This window comes from Etheostoma spectabile, chromosome 5, assembly GCF_008692095.1.
Source record: "Etheostoma spectabile isolate EspeVRDwgs_2016 chromosome 5, UIUC_Espe_1.0, whole genome shotgun sequence".
Lineage (NCBI taxonomy): Eukaryota > Metazoa > Chordata > Actinopteri > Perciformes > Percidae > Etheostoma > Etheostoma spectabile.
In genome coordinates this window covers 13,289,565-13,307,760 of record NC_045737.1, presented here as the reverse complement: position 1 = coordinate 13,307,760, position 18,196 = coordinate 13,289,565, and the positions used below count along the sequence as shown (strand labels likewise).

General features: G+C 40.8%; 1 protein-coding gene, 1 long non-coding RNA gene and 1 pseudogene across 2 annotated transcripts in view; 1 reads left to right on the top strand and 2 right to left on the bottom strand.

The window, feature by feature from the left end:
• Positions 1 to 18,196, top strand: part of sh2d3cb (SH2 domain containing 3Cb) — a 76,823-nt gene that overhangs the window by 18,609 nt on the left and 40,018 nt on the right. Inside the window, exon 6 of the mRNA XM_032515661.1 lies at positions 49 to 149. Within this exon, the coding sequence (XP_032371552.1) occupies positions 49 to 149 (101 nt within the window). The remainder of the gene's footprint in view (positions 1 to 48; positions 150 to 18,196) is intronic.
• LOC116689228 (UDP-glucuronosyltransferase 2B31-like) lies at positions 4,389 to 6,089 on the bottom strand (annotated as a pseudogene).
• The window catches only part of LOC116689230 (uncharacterized), a 7,086-nt gene continuing 3,257 nt past the window's right edge, over positions 14,368 to 18,196 (bottom strand). The window contains exons 2-3 of the long non-coding RNA XR_004331955.1: positions 16,442 to 16,603; positions 14,368 to 14,378 (exon numbers count right to left, since the gene is read on the bottom strand). This is a non-coding gene — a long non-coding RNA (uncharacterized LOC116689230). The remainder of the gene's footprint in view (positions 14,379 to 16,441; positions 16,604 to 18,196) is intronic.

The window sequence follows — 18,196 nt, the reverse complement described above, 5'->3', positions numbered from 1 at the left end:
CTCTCTCTCTCTCTCTCTCTCTCTCTCTCTCTCTGTGTCTCCATGCAGTCCTTCCTTTCCGCACCACAGGGAGGCGGATGTACACAGGGAGCAGGACGACCGGCCTCCTATAACTGCTGGAGAATCCTCTCTCTCTCCTCTGTACAACAGTGAGTTTAATATTAAACTCTTTCTCTTCTTCGCGTTGGTGCTCTGTCCTACATAATTAAATCATTAACCATCCTGTTATGTTTATTCTCCAGTTACAGCTGAGTCATTCCTTGGTCGATGTGACTCTGTGCACGTTTACTGTAATCAATGACCAATTTCAATGTAAAATAATTCCCCAGAACTAACAGGATACGGGAGTCAAATTCAAATTTGAAATGTGCCATTTTTCCCAAGTCAGTTCATTTAAGAGAGTTTTGTTACATTTACTTATGTATGGCATACCACACAACAGCAACATCCAGATCTTTGTTGCACTTTTGTTGTTAAATCTCTCGTTCTCAAGGTTTCCTGTGTCTCTACACAGCTCTCAGCTCCCAACTATGGGCCATTTGCCAAAAATGCTCTTAAAAAACACTACTGAGATGTTAAACAGTAAATGAATGTAAGAAATAAACAAAAACAAACACAATCAGGCGCAGAGCCAATACCAGAGCACTTTACGGTTCTCTTCTGCACCCCAATGTTCAACTCCAATGTTTAACATAAAGAAACACATTTCTACAGGGACCAGAAAACAATGCATGATTTATAATCATGTTTTGCCCAAATTTAAACTATGACCTAGTATGTTGAAAATAGTGGAGAGTTAGTTGATATTTTGGCTTATTTAGCCTAGTCAAAAATATGAGCTAGTTAATCATAATTGGAGGTTGAACGAGCAGTATAAACAAAACTGATAACCCATCTATAATGAATTCCATTTTTCTCCTTTGAGTTCTGTGAACAGTTTTTAATGTTTCATCATGCAACTCAGGACTCTGCTACTATAGACAATATAATTTCCTGGATTTGGGACAACTGCTTTGATTTTGGGACACCCTAGATTCAGGCCAACCTCTACTTAATCCAGGCCCACCCATCTGTCACGTTCTGCATCTGCCACTGAACACGATGGCATTGTCCTGGGATTTTGGCTGGGGGCCTTTGTTGCACCTTTTTTTGTTAAACCTGTAAATCTGTCTCAAGGTTTCCTTTGTCGCTTAACTCAGCTCTCTGTTATAGGCCATTTGCCAAAATGCTCTGAAAGATCCTATGACATGCTGCTTTTTGGATGCTTTTTTTATAGCTCTAATACCTCTAAGTCTCTTTCCTGAAATTCAGCCTTGATGCAGAATTACAGCCACTAGAGCCAGACAATCACAAGATTCATTTGCCAGTTTTTTAAATCAAATTTCTGTTATTTTATTTCAAGACATTCCTGTATATAAACTAAAACTAATCACTTGACTCAGGGTATTACTTTTCATAAAACTGCATTGTCAATTATCTACAGATTCTTTAGATATCTTTCTTACTCACAAGAAATTTCCCCCATAACACATCAAATGAATCACATTAAATTATACATCAAATATACAAAAAAGACAAGTTATTACTACAAAGAAATGTTAGAAAAATTAGTTATTCAGTAGCAATCTAAAAGAAATGAGTAAGGTTGTAAGATTCATTTAAACAGGAAGACTGTTCTAGCCATGGACCGGTTAACCTTTTCAATTCATACCGCAGTTTGAAAAAACCAAAGGATTCCCAAACCACTAACATTTTCTGTCATATCACTCCTAAGGTATGATCTGTTTTTACTGAGTAGTCAAGGAGAGAAACTGCAGTTTAGTAATCTTTCTCTGTGCCACTGTGCAGTGTTTAAAAAAATATATATTATATTATATTATACATATTATACCTTTTAAAAGATGTAATTGCAATACTGTTATACTGTGAAACTGTGAGATTTTTGCTAAAGATTACACCTGTCAGAAATGGATACCGGCCCATGCCTAGTCAGTTCCAGAGTTTTAGGGTTCTGACAGCGGAAGCACAATCTCCTAAGTTTTAGATCTTGATCGGAGGCCTGTTAGCAGAGCTTTGTTGTTTTGTTGTACGATCTGAGAGTGCATGCAGCTGAATAGGGGCATACAAGTTCACAGATGTACAGTATGCTGCGGCAAGACCATGTTGTGCTGAAAAATTTGTAATATGTAAAACCTTAAAATCAATCCTGAATTTAACTAAAAGCCCATACCGGGAGGCTAAAACGGGGGATATGTGATCTAGGGATTTTACCAGAACCGATACTTACGGTACCTTCTGGTTCTAAAATGACAATCAGAAAAGGTTACAAAGTAACAGAAGAATTAAATTGTCATACCACAGCTACGTATTCAAAGCCAGACTAAACAGATACATTTTGTGTTTGGATCTAAAAAGAGCTACAACTGTAGGGGTGGATGGTCTTTTTCCTTTGTGCCTCCAGATCACCTTTTGAGGAAGTTGGGCAAAAGAAGCCGCTACGTCCTCAGTAATGTCCTCAATAAGTTTTGCTACCAGGGTTCCCAATGTCATAACGATGACCCCACGTTCACCAGAACTCTGGCCTCCACCTCTTTTATGTAAACGTGCACGTCGCTGGATTGGGAAACCCTGGCTTGATTGAACTAGTTGTTAACGACCGTCGTAACAAGACCGCTGTTGAAATAAATCCCTGGCATGTTGACCTTGATTTTTACTACTGGTCTCTGCTCCCCAAAGTCCTCTAACCAGGGATTACTGATGGTCCCACACACTCGCTTAAAAAACTAAAGGGGACGTTTGCTTTAAAGTGGTGTCTCCGAACGCCCTTCCAATTGTCTTACGGTCTGCGGTCTCTGTTGATGCTTTTAAAGAGCAACTTAAGAGGCATTTGTTTAAATTCGCTTTTGACTCATGTTTGTGACTGGGTTTTAATCTTTTAATTGTTTTTATTGCTCTTTCAATTTTTTTTTCCTTGCTAATTTTCTTTTGGACTCTGTTGTATTTTTACACATCTTGTGAAACACTTTGTGACTTGTGTCTATAACAGGTAGTTTATCAAATGAACTTATTATTATTATTATTATAATTATTATTATTAATAGGAACGGTATGACAGAATATTTTAATGGTTTTGATACCTTGACTTTTTCAAACCGCGTGATACCTTGAAACCGGTAACCGGCCTATGACTATTTTCTAAATTACAAACAGTATATTTTTTTAAAGCAGAAAATGCATCTTTAATAGTGAAGATTCTAACAAAGATGTTTAATACATAACTTCACAAAGATGACAGCATTATTTGCTGGTTGGGTAAAGTAAACATGAAATGTATTCATTTATTAAATTGTTTGTTTCTATTACCTAGTTGTATATTTAATTGTGGAAAACTAAAGGTTCTGGTTTTCTTTTAACCTGTATCTATATTCACTTCTGAAAAATTCATTTCTGCAAAAGCAATCCTGATACAAACGCCGTTAGCCGATAAAGTTGTAATCATTATTATATTTTTAAGGATTGTTTCAACATTTTTATTTAGTGTACACCACATTTGGGAATAGTAACACACTGAGTCATTATGTTTGTATATATATATGGTTGTTGAGGCTGTAAGCAGTCCAACCAGATGGGACTAAACACTGAGATATACATATACACACTGTGACGCGCTCAAGATTGTATTGCAATGATTTATTCCTACACACGTAAAATATAACTAGTACTGCAGCTACCAAATGTATAATTATTTTGTGCCAAGTGCGGTAGTGCGGCGGTCATCAGAAAGTTTTTGCTCCCAGGTTCACCCCCTCTCTGTCAAAGCCCAAAAGACCAAGGTGAACAGGTGAAGCCAACAAATATTATATCACTTCTGCTCAAACCCACCACCTATAATATTAGTGCACAATATAATAATCAATAAATAATATAAATGAGACCATAAACAACATACAATATGTGGCTCCTACGATATTCCTGTGTGTATATTTACTGTACGGTCCAGAATGCAAGTTTTCTATTACATATTTGCAGACTTGTGGTGTATAATAATGATATAGAAATATACATAAAAGTTAATCACACTTTTGGTGAAGCAATAAACTGTTCCATTGTTACTCAGTACACAAGACCAAACTCTTAAAATGGTTTATTATAGTTTTTCTTTTACACATATTGTTAATTTTCACTCACAGCTTGCTCACAATCCTTTAAATTAGTGGAAAAAAACATGACAACATCATAACATCACCAAAAATCACATACAATATTGAATCAGCCCTCAGCCCTAGTGATGAACTCTCACAAGATACAGTACATGTGCCAGTTTTTATAAAAATTTAACCTTTGCGTTTCAATTAAGTAAGTTCACTAGTTTATAACAATACTTCTTCTTCTACATTAAACCTGTAGGATGTCCTTAAACATTGCTGGATATGGACTTAAAACTGATCGCTAGACTCCAGGTCTATATTTTCACCAAATTATATTGTAAAATATTAACAGATTTTCAAATAGACGTTTGGCGGAAGTCATTAGACAATATTAGGTTTGTGAGGGCATTCAGCTACACACACTCAGGCTGTGTTAAACAATTATCGCGCTACACAGTCCTCATTCCTTTTTGACTTTGCTTCCAGAAAACACTTTTCGAAAAAAAAACCTAACTACAGAAACAAAAACAGTAAAAACTAGCAAAATAACTGCCAGCAGAAACCCCACCACATCAATTGAGTGGTACTGGATCATTGACATTGTAAGACTCGTCCTTAGATGTGCCGCTCTTTGTGCCTATGACAAACTCAATCCAGAACATGGCCGGTCCAGTGGTTTCATGGGCGGTCTCTCTGCAGGTTGGACAGCGCCTTCATCTCTCTGTGTAGCTGGGTCATAGAGTACCTCCTTCAGTGCCTCCAGGAAGTTATTTGTTCACAGTTGCAATGTCCAGATTTTTGGCCACACCTCTTGCTTTACTCCTGAAGAAATTGTCATGCTGGTCAAACAGGAGGGGAAGGCCGACCAGGGGGACACCGTGGTGATGGCCTCCTGTATTCCATTGGTGCCTCCGTGGGCCACAAAAACTCTGGTCTTGGGGTGGCCTAGGAGGTCATTTGGGGCAGCCAGTCTAAGAGTAAGGTGTTGTTGCCGAGGGGGATGGTCTTTTGCCTTTGGCTCAGATACCTTTTGAGGAGTTGGGCAAAAGCAGCTGCAAGTCCTCAGTAAGTCCTCAGGAAGTGTTGTTACCAGCGTTCCCAATGTCATAACAATGACCCCATGTCACCAGAGCTCTGGACAAAGTCCTTAGTTCTTTAGACAGTGGCTTGGGGGTTTGCACTGAAATCCTGACATGTAGACAATGTTTGGCATTGTGGGTGGGGAAATTCAAAGGTAAAACATTTCTCATCAGCCAGATGTCAGCTGCCTGGAACAACTCCATATAATGTACATCATTTCCAAAGTAATGATGGACAAAGGTTGTAGTTTGAGTCTGTGACATACCAAGTTTGAAAAACAGTGAAGGCAAAGTAAAATATGTTTTTGACCCGTTGGGGAAATGTCATCTTGTCAGTCAGCTCTGACGTTGGTATGGACATAGGATAGTGGGGAAGGGCAATTGCATGATGTCCTCTCCCTGAATAGTCCACCTCACATTAAGACAAGTGGAAGACCCAAACGGTGAGCCAAAAGAACTCACCACCAATCGCCGGGTCCGTCAGAACCAAATCATATTTGGCATCAGCAGGCTCTGCATCAGTTTTGTATTCTCAAACACATCCCGAATCATCTGAATCACCTGTTTATTCATCTCATAGAACTGCTCCAACAGTCTATATTCCAAAGCTATACGGGTCATAAAGAAGCACCTTCCCGCGCATGGTAATCATTGTAGTTACAAAGGACCCAAAGAGTTCTTCATAAAACAGCAGAGGAATTATAGTGATGGCCATGTAGTGAGGGGACTCTGGCTTGATGCCAGCTGTCTGATGGCGCCATCACTGTGATTTCATGGCCTCTGGAGTGGAGCTCCTCAATGAGGACTTTCATGTTGATCCAGTGGCTTCCATCCACAGGGAACACCAAGACTTCCCTCCATTTACCAAGGGTGAAGAGCAGATCAGCACTGCAAGTGCCACCAGAATCGGTTGGAACATCTCTGAAAGAAATTCTGACAAGAGATGTGAGGATGTAGATCAGCTCTCTCGACAAGGCTGTACATTTCTTGAGGTCAAGAGCAGGCATCGACTTAACAAATACTTACATAAATAAATTTAAAATATAGATTATCTCATTTCAGCTTCTTCATATTAGAAATGTTTCTGCCGAAAGTTGCAGTCCTCTCAGATTAGTATATGATATATTATCTTATATATTATATTATACTGAGAGACAAAGGTTTAAGTCTGGAAAAAAACTGCTGGCAATGATTGAATCGAATCACGGAAGCTAGACTCATTCGCAAATTTTGGTTGGTGGTTTAGACAAGATATGACTCGCCATCTTGTAAAACTCCTGATGCTTGTAAAGATACGCTGGTGTACCTATCTACAGGTCTGGTTGTGGTTATGGTTCAGGATCCCTCAGCTCCTTGAACACGGGATCAAACAAGCTGTCAATGGAAGTTGGACTCATTTGAAACCTCTGATTGTGGTTTATAAAATGGCATGTTGTGTAGTTGCAGAGGTCTAAGTGTGTCATCATCAAATCCGCTAACCAGAGTTTGTGTGCGCCAGCTTCGTTCGTTCATGTTTATTGTCTCCATGTGGAAATTATGTTGCAGTAAAAAATCACATCACATGGTATTTAAAACAACATTAGGACAGAAAAGACAGGGAAGAAGAAAAACCATAACATGTATACATCGCCACTCATACATAGACCAAGGCACTATGGGGGAGGGATGGGGATAAGGGTTCCAGACCAGCTGTAAGAAAGGGTAATAAAAAATATATAAACCAAATCTACCTATTATCGTACAGTACCTCATTATTAAGGAGTTTGATGGCCTATGGAACAAAGGAGAGCTTGCTAAAATTTGGTTTTGCAGGAGTAGAGTACTTCCAAGAAGCTTTTGGTCCAAACTTTCAGTTTTTGTTCTGTTTATACATGTGTCCTCTCATGCATAGATTGCGTGCATGCCCTAAACTTATGGGTGCATTTTAAATTCAATACTGCAGCCCAAAAAACACATCCTTAAAATTCTTTCACCAAATAATTGTCAGCAAAAGTACGCTCACTGGTCCAAGACTTACATTTTTCCGTTCCTGATTACACAACCATACAGTGTGGAAATCCGCCTCTAATTCCCAAGATATTCATAAAGCGGTTTGGATTTGGTAGATGTTTTCTCACAGCTTTATGTTCATGTACATGTGTTTCTCATTATAATAGGTGTTGAAGATTAAGGGGATTTAGTAGCAGTGCTTTTGTATTTACAAGGTCAAGCAAGCGTTCACATATGGTGCTAACAAGAAGAAGAATGTATTGTATACATGTGTGCTTCACAGAGTGTTTAAAACATGTTTATAATCTTTTGGAGGAAATATCATTTTGTCTCAGGTTCACTAAAGTAAAAGTTATGTGCTACTACTACTTCTACTATTACTACTACTACTATATATATACATATACTATATGCTTTATAAGTAAATAATTTATACACCTGGGTAAAGGTTAATAAAACTACAGTATCTTGAGACCACTGCAAGGACTTAATGATAGGGCTCTATCTTAGCTATTATTAAAACTGTTTAGTATTAATACTTTGATGTGTAATAACATTTTGGAGACCTGAAAATTGAGGCAATGCATGGAACAACAAAATACTACCAGGAAAACCTGAGGCAATTTGTAAGCTGATACGTTTCTGTTCTCCAAAATAATTCTCAATGTTCTTACTGTATTTGCACACAGTAGAACATTTTGTTCTTAGTCTGAGTTTTCCTGCAGCCATGAGTCTACTCATTTTCTTACAGTCTATAAGATGAACTTCAGGAATACCATAGTTGTGAAAGATCGCCTGAAGCCAGGTTTCTCAAAGCATTCATAAAGTGGCGTAATTTTGTTGAATTTGTCATAAGAACCGTTAATCTTTGAGATCATAGCATCCATCTGAAGTACATTTGCTTCACACTCAATGCAAGCACATATACATCACAGTAACTTACACGTAGAATAATACGTATCCGACATGAAAACAAAACTGAAAAATCAGTAAAAGTTTTTTTTAGCTTTGTACCAACATACCGCAAGCCCATTTCATCTTGAACAACTTCTTCACTGGTTTTGAATTTTGATCTCAGCACTTACCACGAGCGTCCTTGTCAACAGATTTCACGTGTCAACATGAACATGTGTGTCCGGCCTCTTCTCACAGCAGATGGATCACTGATTTACTGTTAGCTCTGACTGTAAAGCAGTTAGGAGGGTGCAGACACTGAACAGGAATAAAGTTCGGAGTGTTTTTCATGCAGCAGCTGCAGGTTGGTTATACAAGAGAGCTGAAACGGGAGGGAGGGGGGTGTGACTTGGACATTGACATGAGAGTAGTACTGAGATACGAGTGATATTGTTGAACTGAGAAGCGGCTTTTTGAGGTGGAGATTGAAACCCTGACATTCAGTTTAATTTGCAGTAATGTGTGTACTATTTCGCAACCTAAAAACTGGTATTAAGCTGTAGGAAGAATGCAGAATTTATTTCACCCAGGGTCAGAGTCAGGAAACAGTTGTGAGGGAAAGCGCGTATCCCCCCCCCCTCCACCTCTGCTGGACCACCACCCCAACCCAGTCTCTTGACAGCAGAGGGCTGGAAAAACAAGAGCATATGTCAATCAGTGGCAGAAAGAAATCGTTCACTTGTGGCCATTAATGATATTTTAAAAGACAAAAACCTGAAGAATAAATAAAAATATGTGTGCATCGTCATGCATCCTGTTTTAAATACATTGCCAAACACATACCTTTTGAAAGTGAGGAGTAATATCTTGTCTCTTTCATATAGTCCAGTTGGGTCTGTATTCTGGACACTGCTCTCTGGGCATCGGGTCAGCTAGCACCGTGCCTGTTTTCTGCGTGATGTTGTGCAGAAACCCACAGGCTAAAACAATGTTGCAGACTTTCTGGAGTGGATAGTAGGGTACCCCCCCACCCTGTGACTTGGTGTGGAGGCTACGTGTGCACTGTTTCTCGGCTCATAGAGGTCTTCTAAAAGAGGCAGATCGCCATTGTCATTGTAAGTGATCAGCGCCTTTCGCAGCCCACGCTCAAGTTCAAATTGATAAATGCCGAGCTTTGCGTAGGAACGGCGTACGCCCGTCCTGCGCCTGTTGTAGGGCGTACGCACGTTTAATAAATGAAGGGCCATGTCTTTTTTGAAAATTACCAAAACAAATATGTTCATAGACGCCAAGGTGAAGGATTTTGTCAGGGGAAAAAAAACAATTCACCTTTTTAAAACAAGTCAACTTTAACTTGGGGCCCTATTTAAAGATCTAATTTGCGTTTATGGGCGTGTCCAAATCCATTTTTGCTAGTTTGGCATCTCCTATTCCCTTTAAAAGCCAGGCGTGTGTTTGTGCCTTGGCGCATTGCTATTATAATGGCGGATTTGCACCCTAATATTTTTATTTGTATGTGTAATCTGCATGTTTGTGTGCTGGTGTGCTTCCCTGTGTGTGTGTGTGTGTAACAAGCATAGTTTGCGTGTGCTGTGCATAAGCCTAGGCGAATTTTACTTAATATGCTGTAAATAACCATGAAATGCTGCACTAATGACTTTACACCAGGTTTGTTGGTCAGTGGCATGATCACTTCAGCTGCCTCAAGATCAAACGGCAGAATTCACCTGAACACACCTCCCTGGAATCTTTTGCAAAAGCAGGGCCTTTGTACCTTGGTGCATTGCTATTATGATGGCGGATTGCCTTGTGTAACAAGCATTGTGTGTGCACACTGTGCATAACCCTAGGCACATTTTACTAATGTGTGGTAATTGACTATATGACTTTAGACCAGGTTTTTAGTTGGTCAATGGCGTGGTCACGTCCCGCTGCTCGAGATAGCAATGCGTCAAGAATTCACCTGAACACACCTCCGTGTAAAACGCCCATGGGCGCAAAGATTTGCGCCGGTGCATTTGATGGATGGGAAATTGACAACTGCGTCGGTCTTAAACTAGCAAAGACACTTGAGTCAGGCTTTGCGCTGCGCTGGATGCAAGATAGGGCCCTAGACGTCATATAGCCTCAAATAGAGTATATCAGACTGTAGATAGACAATGTGTTTTTCTGATTGTCTGTACACTAAAAAACTAAAACCTTAATCATTTGATGGGCGACAGAGTAAAAGGGACTACAACCATTATAAGAGTTCATAAAATTTCTCTTTTTCTCTTTTCATCCGTCTCCAGCCCCACAGTTGGAAGCCTTGCAGTAGCCGGACCGCCAGTGTGGCTCCATCCCGACCCCCTCCAGGTGCTTTGATACCACCCGACCCTGCCCTCTCCCAAAGCACTCTCGCAGACAGAGGAACGACAGACTGAACCAGGACTCCCCGTCCTGTGATGTAGGGGGAAGCTGCTACACAGAGCTGTACTTGCCCAGAGCTACGTGGAGAGGCTGCGGGTGGAGGAAGGGTCAGTAGGCATCAATCAGCTGAGGTTGGAGGACGGGAACGTGTACTTCTCCCAGTGGTGGAGGCGGTCTCGTCTTTCAAACCGAACAGGTACTGTCCTCGCTGATGTCCAAGGAGAACAAGCCTTTGGAAGTGGGCATCCTGCGGAGGGTGAAGGAGGTGCTGGCGGAGGTTGACCCCCGGACAGCAGCCAAACAGATCACCAAGGCTGACTGCACGGTACTGTGTAAGCTGCTGTAATCAAGATTTTTTAGAATAACAGTGGTTAGAATTACATTTATAATGTGAAAAGGTTTGCTTGTTGTGTTATCTCCAAACTCAGCTGTTCCCTTAACTATACCAAGACTTTAGTTTATTAACCTCCCTTTATGGCCCAAACATAAGCTTTGATTGCATCTCACCACAAAACATACCATGCAATGCCCCAACTTGCATGTGTCGCTCATAGCCAAGTTGTTTGGTTGTTCTGATTGGTTGTAGGTCTATTCAATTTTGTGTAGAGGTACTTGGCCTTCCCCATTGGAAAACGCCCTTGGAAATCAAAATGAACCGAGAGGTTCCAGAGTAAAAGACATTTGTGAATCAGTCTGGCAATGAATGTTCTTTATCTCCAGTAGCAAACAGCAGAAGACACATTAGAAACCAGCTGGTGAAGAAAGCGGAACTTAAGCAACTGAAGAGAATGTACTGATTTCCTCAGGAGTTAGCGGAAACCAAACAGAGCTAAAAGGAGAATGAGTACTGGTCAGGTGGGCACAGTCATTTCTAAATGCTAGTATGTTGCTGAGTATCTGCGGTGTGTAGATTGGGAGTACGCTTAACTCTAAGATGATAATGTGCCAATGTTGTGTTTAATGCACATTTGTATTAATAATTTACAGGTTCTCTTTACACAGATTAAGTGATAACACATGACGAGGTGTCAGAGACAAACATGAATATGGGATGTTTGAGAGTGCATTGTCTTGTCATAAAACTGCCACTAACTAAAGAAAACCAAAATCAAACACAAACACACAAGAATAGGGCTACACATTAAGGCATTAAATCACACACCACATTTAAAGATGCCCTGTAGGAGTAGATTTATAAAACACTGTATGTCTGTGTTTCCCAGGTGGCCAGAATTCTGAGTGACCCCGGAGGTGCAAAGGATGATGGGAGTCAGTTCTGGGATGGAGCTGCTTACGTTCCACATGGCACACAGGTAAGACAGGACACTGGAGAGGTGAGAAAGAATTCAAAAATCCTGGCACCGTCACCCAGACAACCTAGACCAACCAGTAGTTCTCAATCAGAACAACTCAATCAGAAGGGTGTTTCTTTATTGTCGCCAACGATCTTTGGCCGAGTACAGAAAGAGGTTTGTAGAGAGCAGCCCCAAATTCATTGACGGAATTAATGTCAACCAGCTGCTGGAATTTGAGGCTGTGGCGTCATTAAAATGGTAAAAAGCAACGATCAGCACAGCCAACAGAAATCCCAGGAAAACTCATTCGCATTTCTGTTGGCCTTATAATCAACAAAGCCCCTTTCATTATACAATGGGTCAGAAAGATGACGACCACTCTGATTAGAAAAAGTCAAGTAATCAGTGCATGGGTTTTGCAAAAAGTTGTATACGACTTAGACCCCTTTAATGTGATAAGTACAAAGTTGTCTTTTGTTGAATTAAGCCTTTTTTGTAATAGCAAATTAATCCTATATTGTTTTATTACCAACATTATAGCATAAACACACTTGAGGCGATAATGTCATAGTCTGACTCAATCTATATGCAAGCATCTTGAACAGTTTTTTTTTATATCTATTGTGTTATAATTTTTAAGCATACCCAGTATTTAGATATCTATTGTTTGCTTCAGGTATTTGAGGGAGGTTTGTTTGGGAAATGCACCTGGTAACTTGTACTCCTTCTCTGAATGAAAAATCTAAATAAAGTTTATTTTAACAAGCTATCTTGCTAATGTTACATGTTAAATTTCAGCAGGTTCCCTAAACATGACAAAGTACTACATCAAATTATGAGAAGAATGAAAGTGTGAAACTGAGAATACAGAGGATAGACCCTTGATTTAGGTTACAACGCTGCTTGGCTACTCTGGTGCAGCCCTTAAGATTTAACACATGAGTAAGTCAAACAATGTGTGAAGTTGTCCTAAGAACAGCAAAGTTGTCTCTCCATTTTTCATCCATCCACCATGTTGGTTTTCTTTTTGGGAGAATGAAATGTGTTATATGAGCTAAACATCTGCAGGTTCCAGACCATGGCGATCATGCTGGCTGTGGATGTGTTGGGCTGCACAGGGACGACGGAGGAGCGGCGGCCTGCTTCATAAAATCATCCAAATCGCAGCTGAGCTCAAGGGCACTATGGGCAACATGTTCGGATTTGCTGCCGTCATGAGAGCGCTAGAGCTGCCGCAGGTACGCATGCGTCACTTACAGAATTACATTGATTGGAGGTTTTGGGGGTATTTTGTGGAGAAAGACAGGAAGCATGAAAAGAAGGAGGGGGACAACAGCAAACGATGTCCCTGCTGAACATGAAGAGGCTAAAGTTCAAATTCACACATTATGTGTTGCTAAGGTTATCCTCTGCAATAAAACCTGAAGTATAACCCCTTACCCACTGTCCATAAAAAACCACTGGCACGGCTGTACTTGCATAATACATTATATTATCTTTTATTGGTGTTATAAATTCAAAGAATTTTAGGTCAGTACTGTGTTATTTATGTCAAAGTTTGCATGATGTATTTTCAATAGAGAAAACATCTCTTAAATTGTATTTGTCATTCTTTCTTTTTTTTCAAAGTTTGTATTCACAGAGATTACTTTTACAGAGTCACATCACTGCATCTCCTTAGACTGTACTGATGAATAATAAAATACAGTACATCCGGTCAAATTACCCCTTTTATTTTATTCCATGTCAGAATAAACACATACAAAAGAACATACAGTATATAAAATACAAAATCTAAAACACTTTGTACTTTTTCATTAAATGCAAGTTGTTTATTTCATTTTGTATACGGCTGAAATAAACATCACTCCAGTGGAATCCCATTACACATTTTTTCCCTCCAAAACTCTTCTACCAAATACCATATTATGGCTAAAACACTAAGAGGTAAGATATTGGGCCCTATTTCACGATCTAAGTGCACAGGGTGAAGCACATGATGCAGGTGCTTGGGGAGAACAGCTGCGGATCCGTCTGTAACGGCGGCGGCGTCTGTAGTGTGTGTTTTGGCGTAACATGCCATGAACCAACCAGAGTGTCATCTCCCGTTTCCTTTAAAAGCCAGCACGTTTTTACCTTGGACCAATGCTCTTTACATGCCGGATTTGCACATAATATTTATTTTTAATCTTTTGCATGTTTGTGTGCTGCTGCTTTCCCTGTGTGTGTAACAAGCATAGTGTGTGCACACGTGCAAACCCTAGGCACATATTACTAATTTGCTGTTAGTTGACTACTATTGACTTTAGACCAGGTTTTTTTTGGTCATGGCGTGGTCACTTCCGCTGCCTCGGATCAAGAATTCACCTGAACACACCTCCCTGTAGGACCAGCACGCCATGGGCGCAAAGATGGGCGCAGGTGCATTTAATGGACGGGAAATTGACAACTGCATCGGTCTTGAGAGTTCAAATGATGTTTGAGGCTTCCAAAGGTAGTTCTCAGTTCTCAGTCGAGTATAACATGTGCGGTTTAGAAAAATGGACTCAAATGTAATCCTGGTTCTTCTGAGCACCGGGGGGCCACACCCCTACATCTGGAAGCCATTACTGACTGACTGTTATAAGGTGATGTTTCACTTTCTCTAAGGTGTCTGTCTGACGCAGACTGGACGGCATTAAGGCAGCGACACAGAGGGGGCTATTCTCTACGAGAAAACTCTGAGGCCGTATGAAGAGCCTGAATGACGGGAGAGGTAGGGGTCCTCCACTGCATGGTCCATTTGCAAAACACATCTTCCTTTTTACAAAAAAAACAAAACAAGGACTCTGTCTGTGTGTCTGTCCTCCAGAAAGCTGCCCGCTGTCCAGCACCACCTTCCCCCACGTCCTACCCCTCCTGTCTCTGTTGGAGAAGAGTATAGCCGTGGGTGAGGGGACAGAGCCATGGAGACAGTGGAAGACGGGGTGGACGTGGTCATGTTCCACCTGGGGCAGCGAGAACCATCGCCCAGCGGGGGGCATCTACGCTCCAACGCTGAGAGCAACTGCAAGGTGAGGGAGTGGAGAGAGATGTTCTGATTATCAAAACTGGTCAAAGGAAAATTAGACCTGCATATTTAGGAATAACCAAGTAAAGTAATAATTTAAGTCCGCCTATACCGTAGGATTTGAAACTTTGTATTGTGGTGCCTTCCAGTTGTGGTATCAAACAGGGTCTGTGGCATTATAAAACTTAGAGAATAACTCAGTGTTTATTCATCCAGCTGTTAAACAGTGGTCTAGAGCAGTGATTCCCAAAGTGGGGTCGGGACCCACGGAGGGGTCGCAAGCCAGAGAGGGGGGGGTCACAAGATGATTTACAGAAATAAATTAAAAATTTCAAACAGATTAGAAATAGCACATGTTAGCCATAATTTTAACACAAGATAAAACTAGTGGCTAAATTAAAATAAACCAAGCAAATAACTAAAAGGGAACAGCTCTTTTGATTTCACGCCTATAGTGCATGCGCGGTTGCGCGCAATGTATAGTGGGAGGGTCGCAAGTCACTTGCACCGTTTTTTGGGGTCGTGGGCTGAAAGTTTTGGGAACCCCTGGTCAGAGGGGGGGCACATAGTGGCACCCGTCCCCCCTGAAATATGATTGGCCCTCCCTTTTTGAGGGAATTTGATAATAAGCATTAGTAAAGCTAAATCAAATTAAATTGCCATATCATCAAAGTTTGTGTTCATTTATTTTGCCACATGCTATAGCCCAGCAGTGCCCCTGCCCCAGTTACGTGACTTTGATCATATTCATACTCATGAGTTGTGCAACTCTGCCTTATTCCATTGATGTGGAATTTAGCTTAATTGCTTTAAGCATATGTGTAATGTTTACGTGATTTAACTCAAGTGCTAGTCAGAGCTAGAGTTCAGTAGGAGACAGTTGCAGGAAAGAAGCTTTTCTCAAACATGCTGGTACGGGTGTGTAGAGACCTGGGAGGCCTCCGGAGGGGAGGGGCATGAACAGTCTGTGGTTGGGGTGAGAGCAGTCTTTAATGATGCGTGCGCTTGTGCTCCTTTCTGAAGTTATCATTTAAAAAGAAAAAGATTTAAAAATTGTAGGAGGTAAAGTGAAAAATAAAAATCAGGTATTTTGAGATAAATGTGAACTTGCTGTTGATCCACTAATAAGGTGGCGTTGATGTTGCAGGATTCCGAGCAGGCGGAGATCCTGGAGCTCTTCCTGACCGACTTCCAGATGAGGCTGCTGTGGGGGAGCAGGGGAGCCGAGGAGAGCCAAGCTTTGCGATACGCCAAGTTTGACCGGTGCTGACAGCCTTGTCCAACAGGCTGGAGCCGCCTGTCCGACCGTGCTGACCCAATACCTGTTTTTAAATGACTTAGTTTATCCTGGAAGAGCTCAGAAACACCTACATGCAGAAGATGGTGGAGGGACTGGAAGTATAAAAGTAGTCCGCACCCTGGAGGACAGAAGATGCAAACAAGAAGCTACAAAATGTACAGTCCACATGGACGGCTTCACAGCTCCTGCTTGGTGCTTTTCTTTTGTCAAACTGTATTTTTGAGTTACCAAGATCTGTATCTACACAACTTAATGTTTCAAAGTGCCGTTCCGAGGACTCCAAGTATCCAACAAGGAACCAAAATGTGAACGAAAGATATGTGTAATATGCGATACTGTGCCAGGTTGTGAGGTGGTACGGTGTTTTTGTCTGCAGAAAAAAACCAGGAAGTTGTTTTGTTTTGTCATGTGGAGACATCTTCTGTGATGAGATCATGCCTCTTAGCTTAATGTATAGCAATGTTTTTATGCCTGAAGGCTGGACCTTCCCTAAATCTAAAACTGTACTGTATGTCATAGTTTACAACCAATAACAGAATAACATTGTATCTACTTTTCCAGTTTATTGTATAATGTTATCATAAATGTATTAGTTTTTCTAATTTAAAGTGAGTATTTATGTTATGGGTGTGATTACCATTATGTGAAGTGGAAGTGATTGAACTTAAAGTGAACTGATTCTAACCCACACAAGTACAGCACACAGGCACAGTGTATTTACATTTTAGTATTATAGTATTGTCTAAAATTAGTATATGTCTAAAATTGAGCTGAAATGTGAAATGTAAATAAAGTTTATTACAAAAACAACAAAAAGTGTGCAGAGGATGGCAGAGCAGAGACTTCCACACAAGTAATCTCAAATCTCAGTAACGTTTTTCTTCAGATGTTATCCCTGTCAAAGTGGCACAAAAATGAATGGAGTCATGGATTTGCTAACTGGTTATGACACAATGATTTTTACAAAAAGTTCCTGGTACGGAGCCATAACATGAGGTATAAGGTAACGGAGCCTTTTATACGTTGTCTTAGATAGATAGATAGATAGATAGATAGATATTTTGATCCCAAAAAAATGGGAAATTACAGTGTGTAGCAGACACACAAAAATATACATACATACAATATACATGAAATATTAATATAATAACAAAATATAAGAAAAAAATATAAGAATGTAAGAACAAATATTAAGTATATACAACATGGGAAAAAACTAAATGTGCAGCTGTTAAAATAAGTATGCTAAAAAATGTAATGAACCAATCGTTCGGTTGCCCTTATTGCAATGTGGGGTGTCTCAGAGTCTCATCTAGCACCCAGGGATGACGTGTTGAAGAGTTATTGTCTGTGGTAGGAATGATTTCCTGTACGGTCCGTGCGGCATAAACTGTCGGAGCCTCTTAGAGAAGCTGCTCCTCTGTTGGACCAGTGTGGGGTGGAGAGGGTGGTCAGGGTTATCCATGATAGATAACAGTTTGTTCAGGACCTCCTCTCCACCACAGCTCAAATGTGTCCATTTGCAGCCGATCACAGAGCCAGCCTTCCTGATCAGTTTGTTCAGTCTGTTTGTGTGCCGGCTCGATGCTGCTGCCCCAGCAGATGGCGGAGGAGAACAGAGCGCTGGCACAACAGACTGGTAGAAGAATCTCCACATCCTGCTGCACACGTTGAAGGATCTCAGCTTCCTCAGGAAATAGAGTCTGCTCATCCCCTTCTTGTAAACAGCAGTAAGGGGATGAGCAGACTCTATTTCCTGAGGAAGCTGAGATCCTTAACGTGTGCAGCAGTCTTGTGTCTTTAGGAATAATTAATGGACAGATAAAGTTTTTAAATGCTTCAGATGTAAAGTTATTCGCTGTCAAAGTGGAGCCAAAATGAATGGCAGTCAATGGGATGCTAACTACGGGTGAGTGCCTGGTAGAATTCCTGCATGGCGCCGTATGAGCTACGCTTTGTGGACGTTGGCTTACCCCTTTGGTCCCAAATGGTCCTGACGTTCGCCCCATGCCAGATGCTTTTGGGTAATGTTT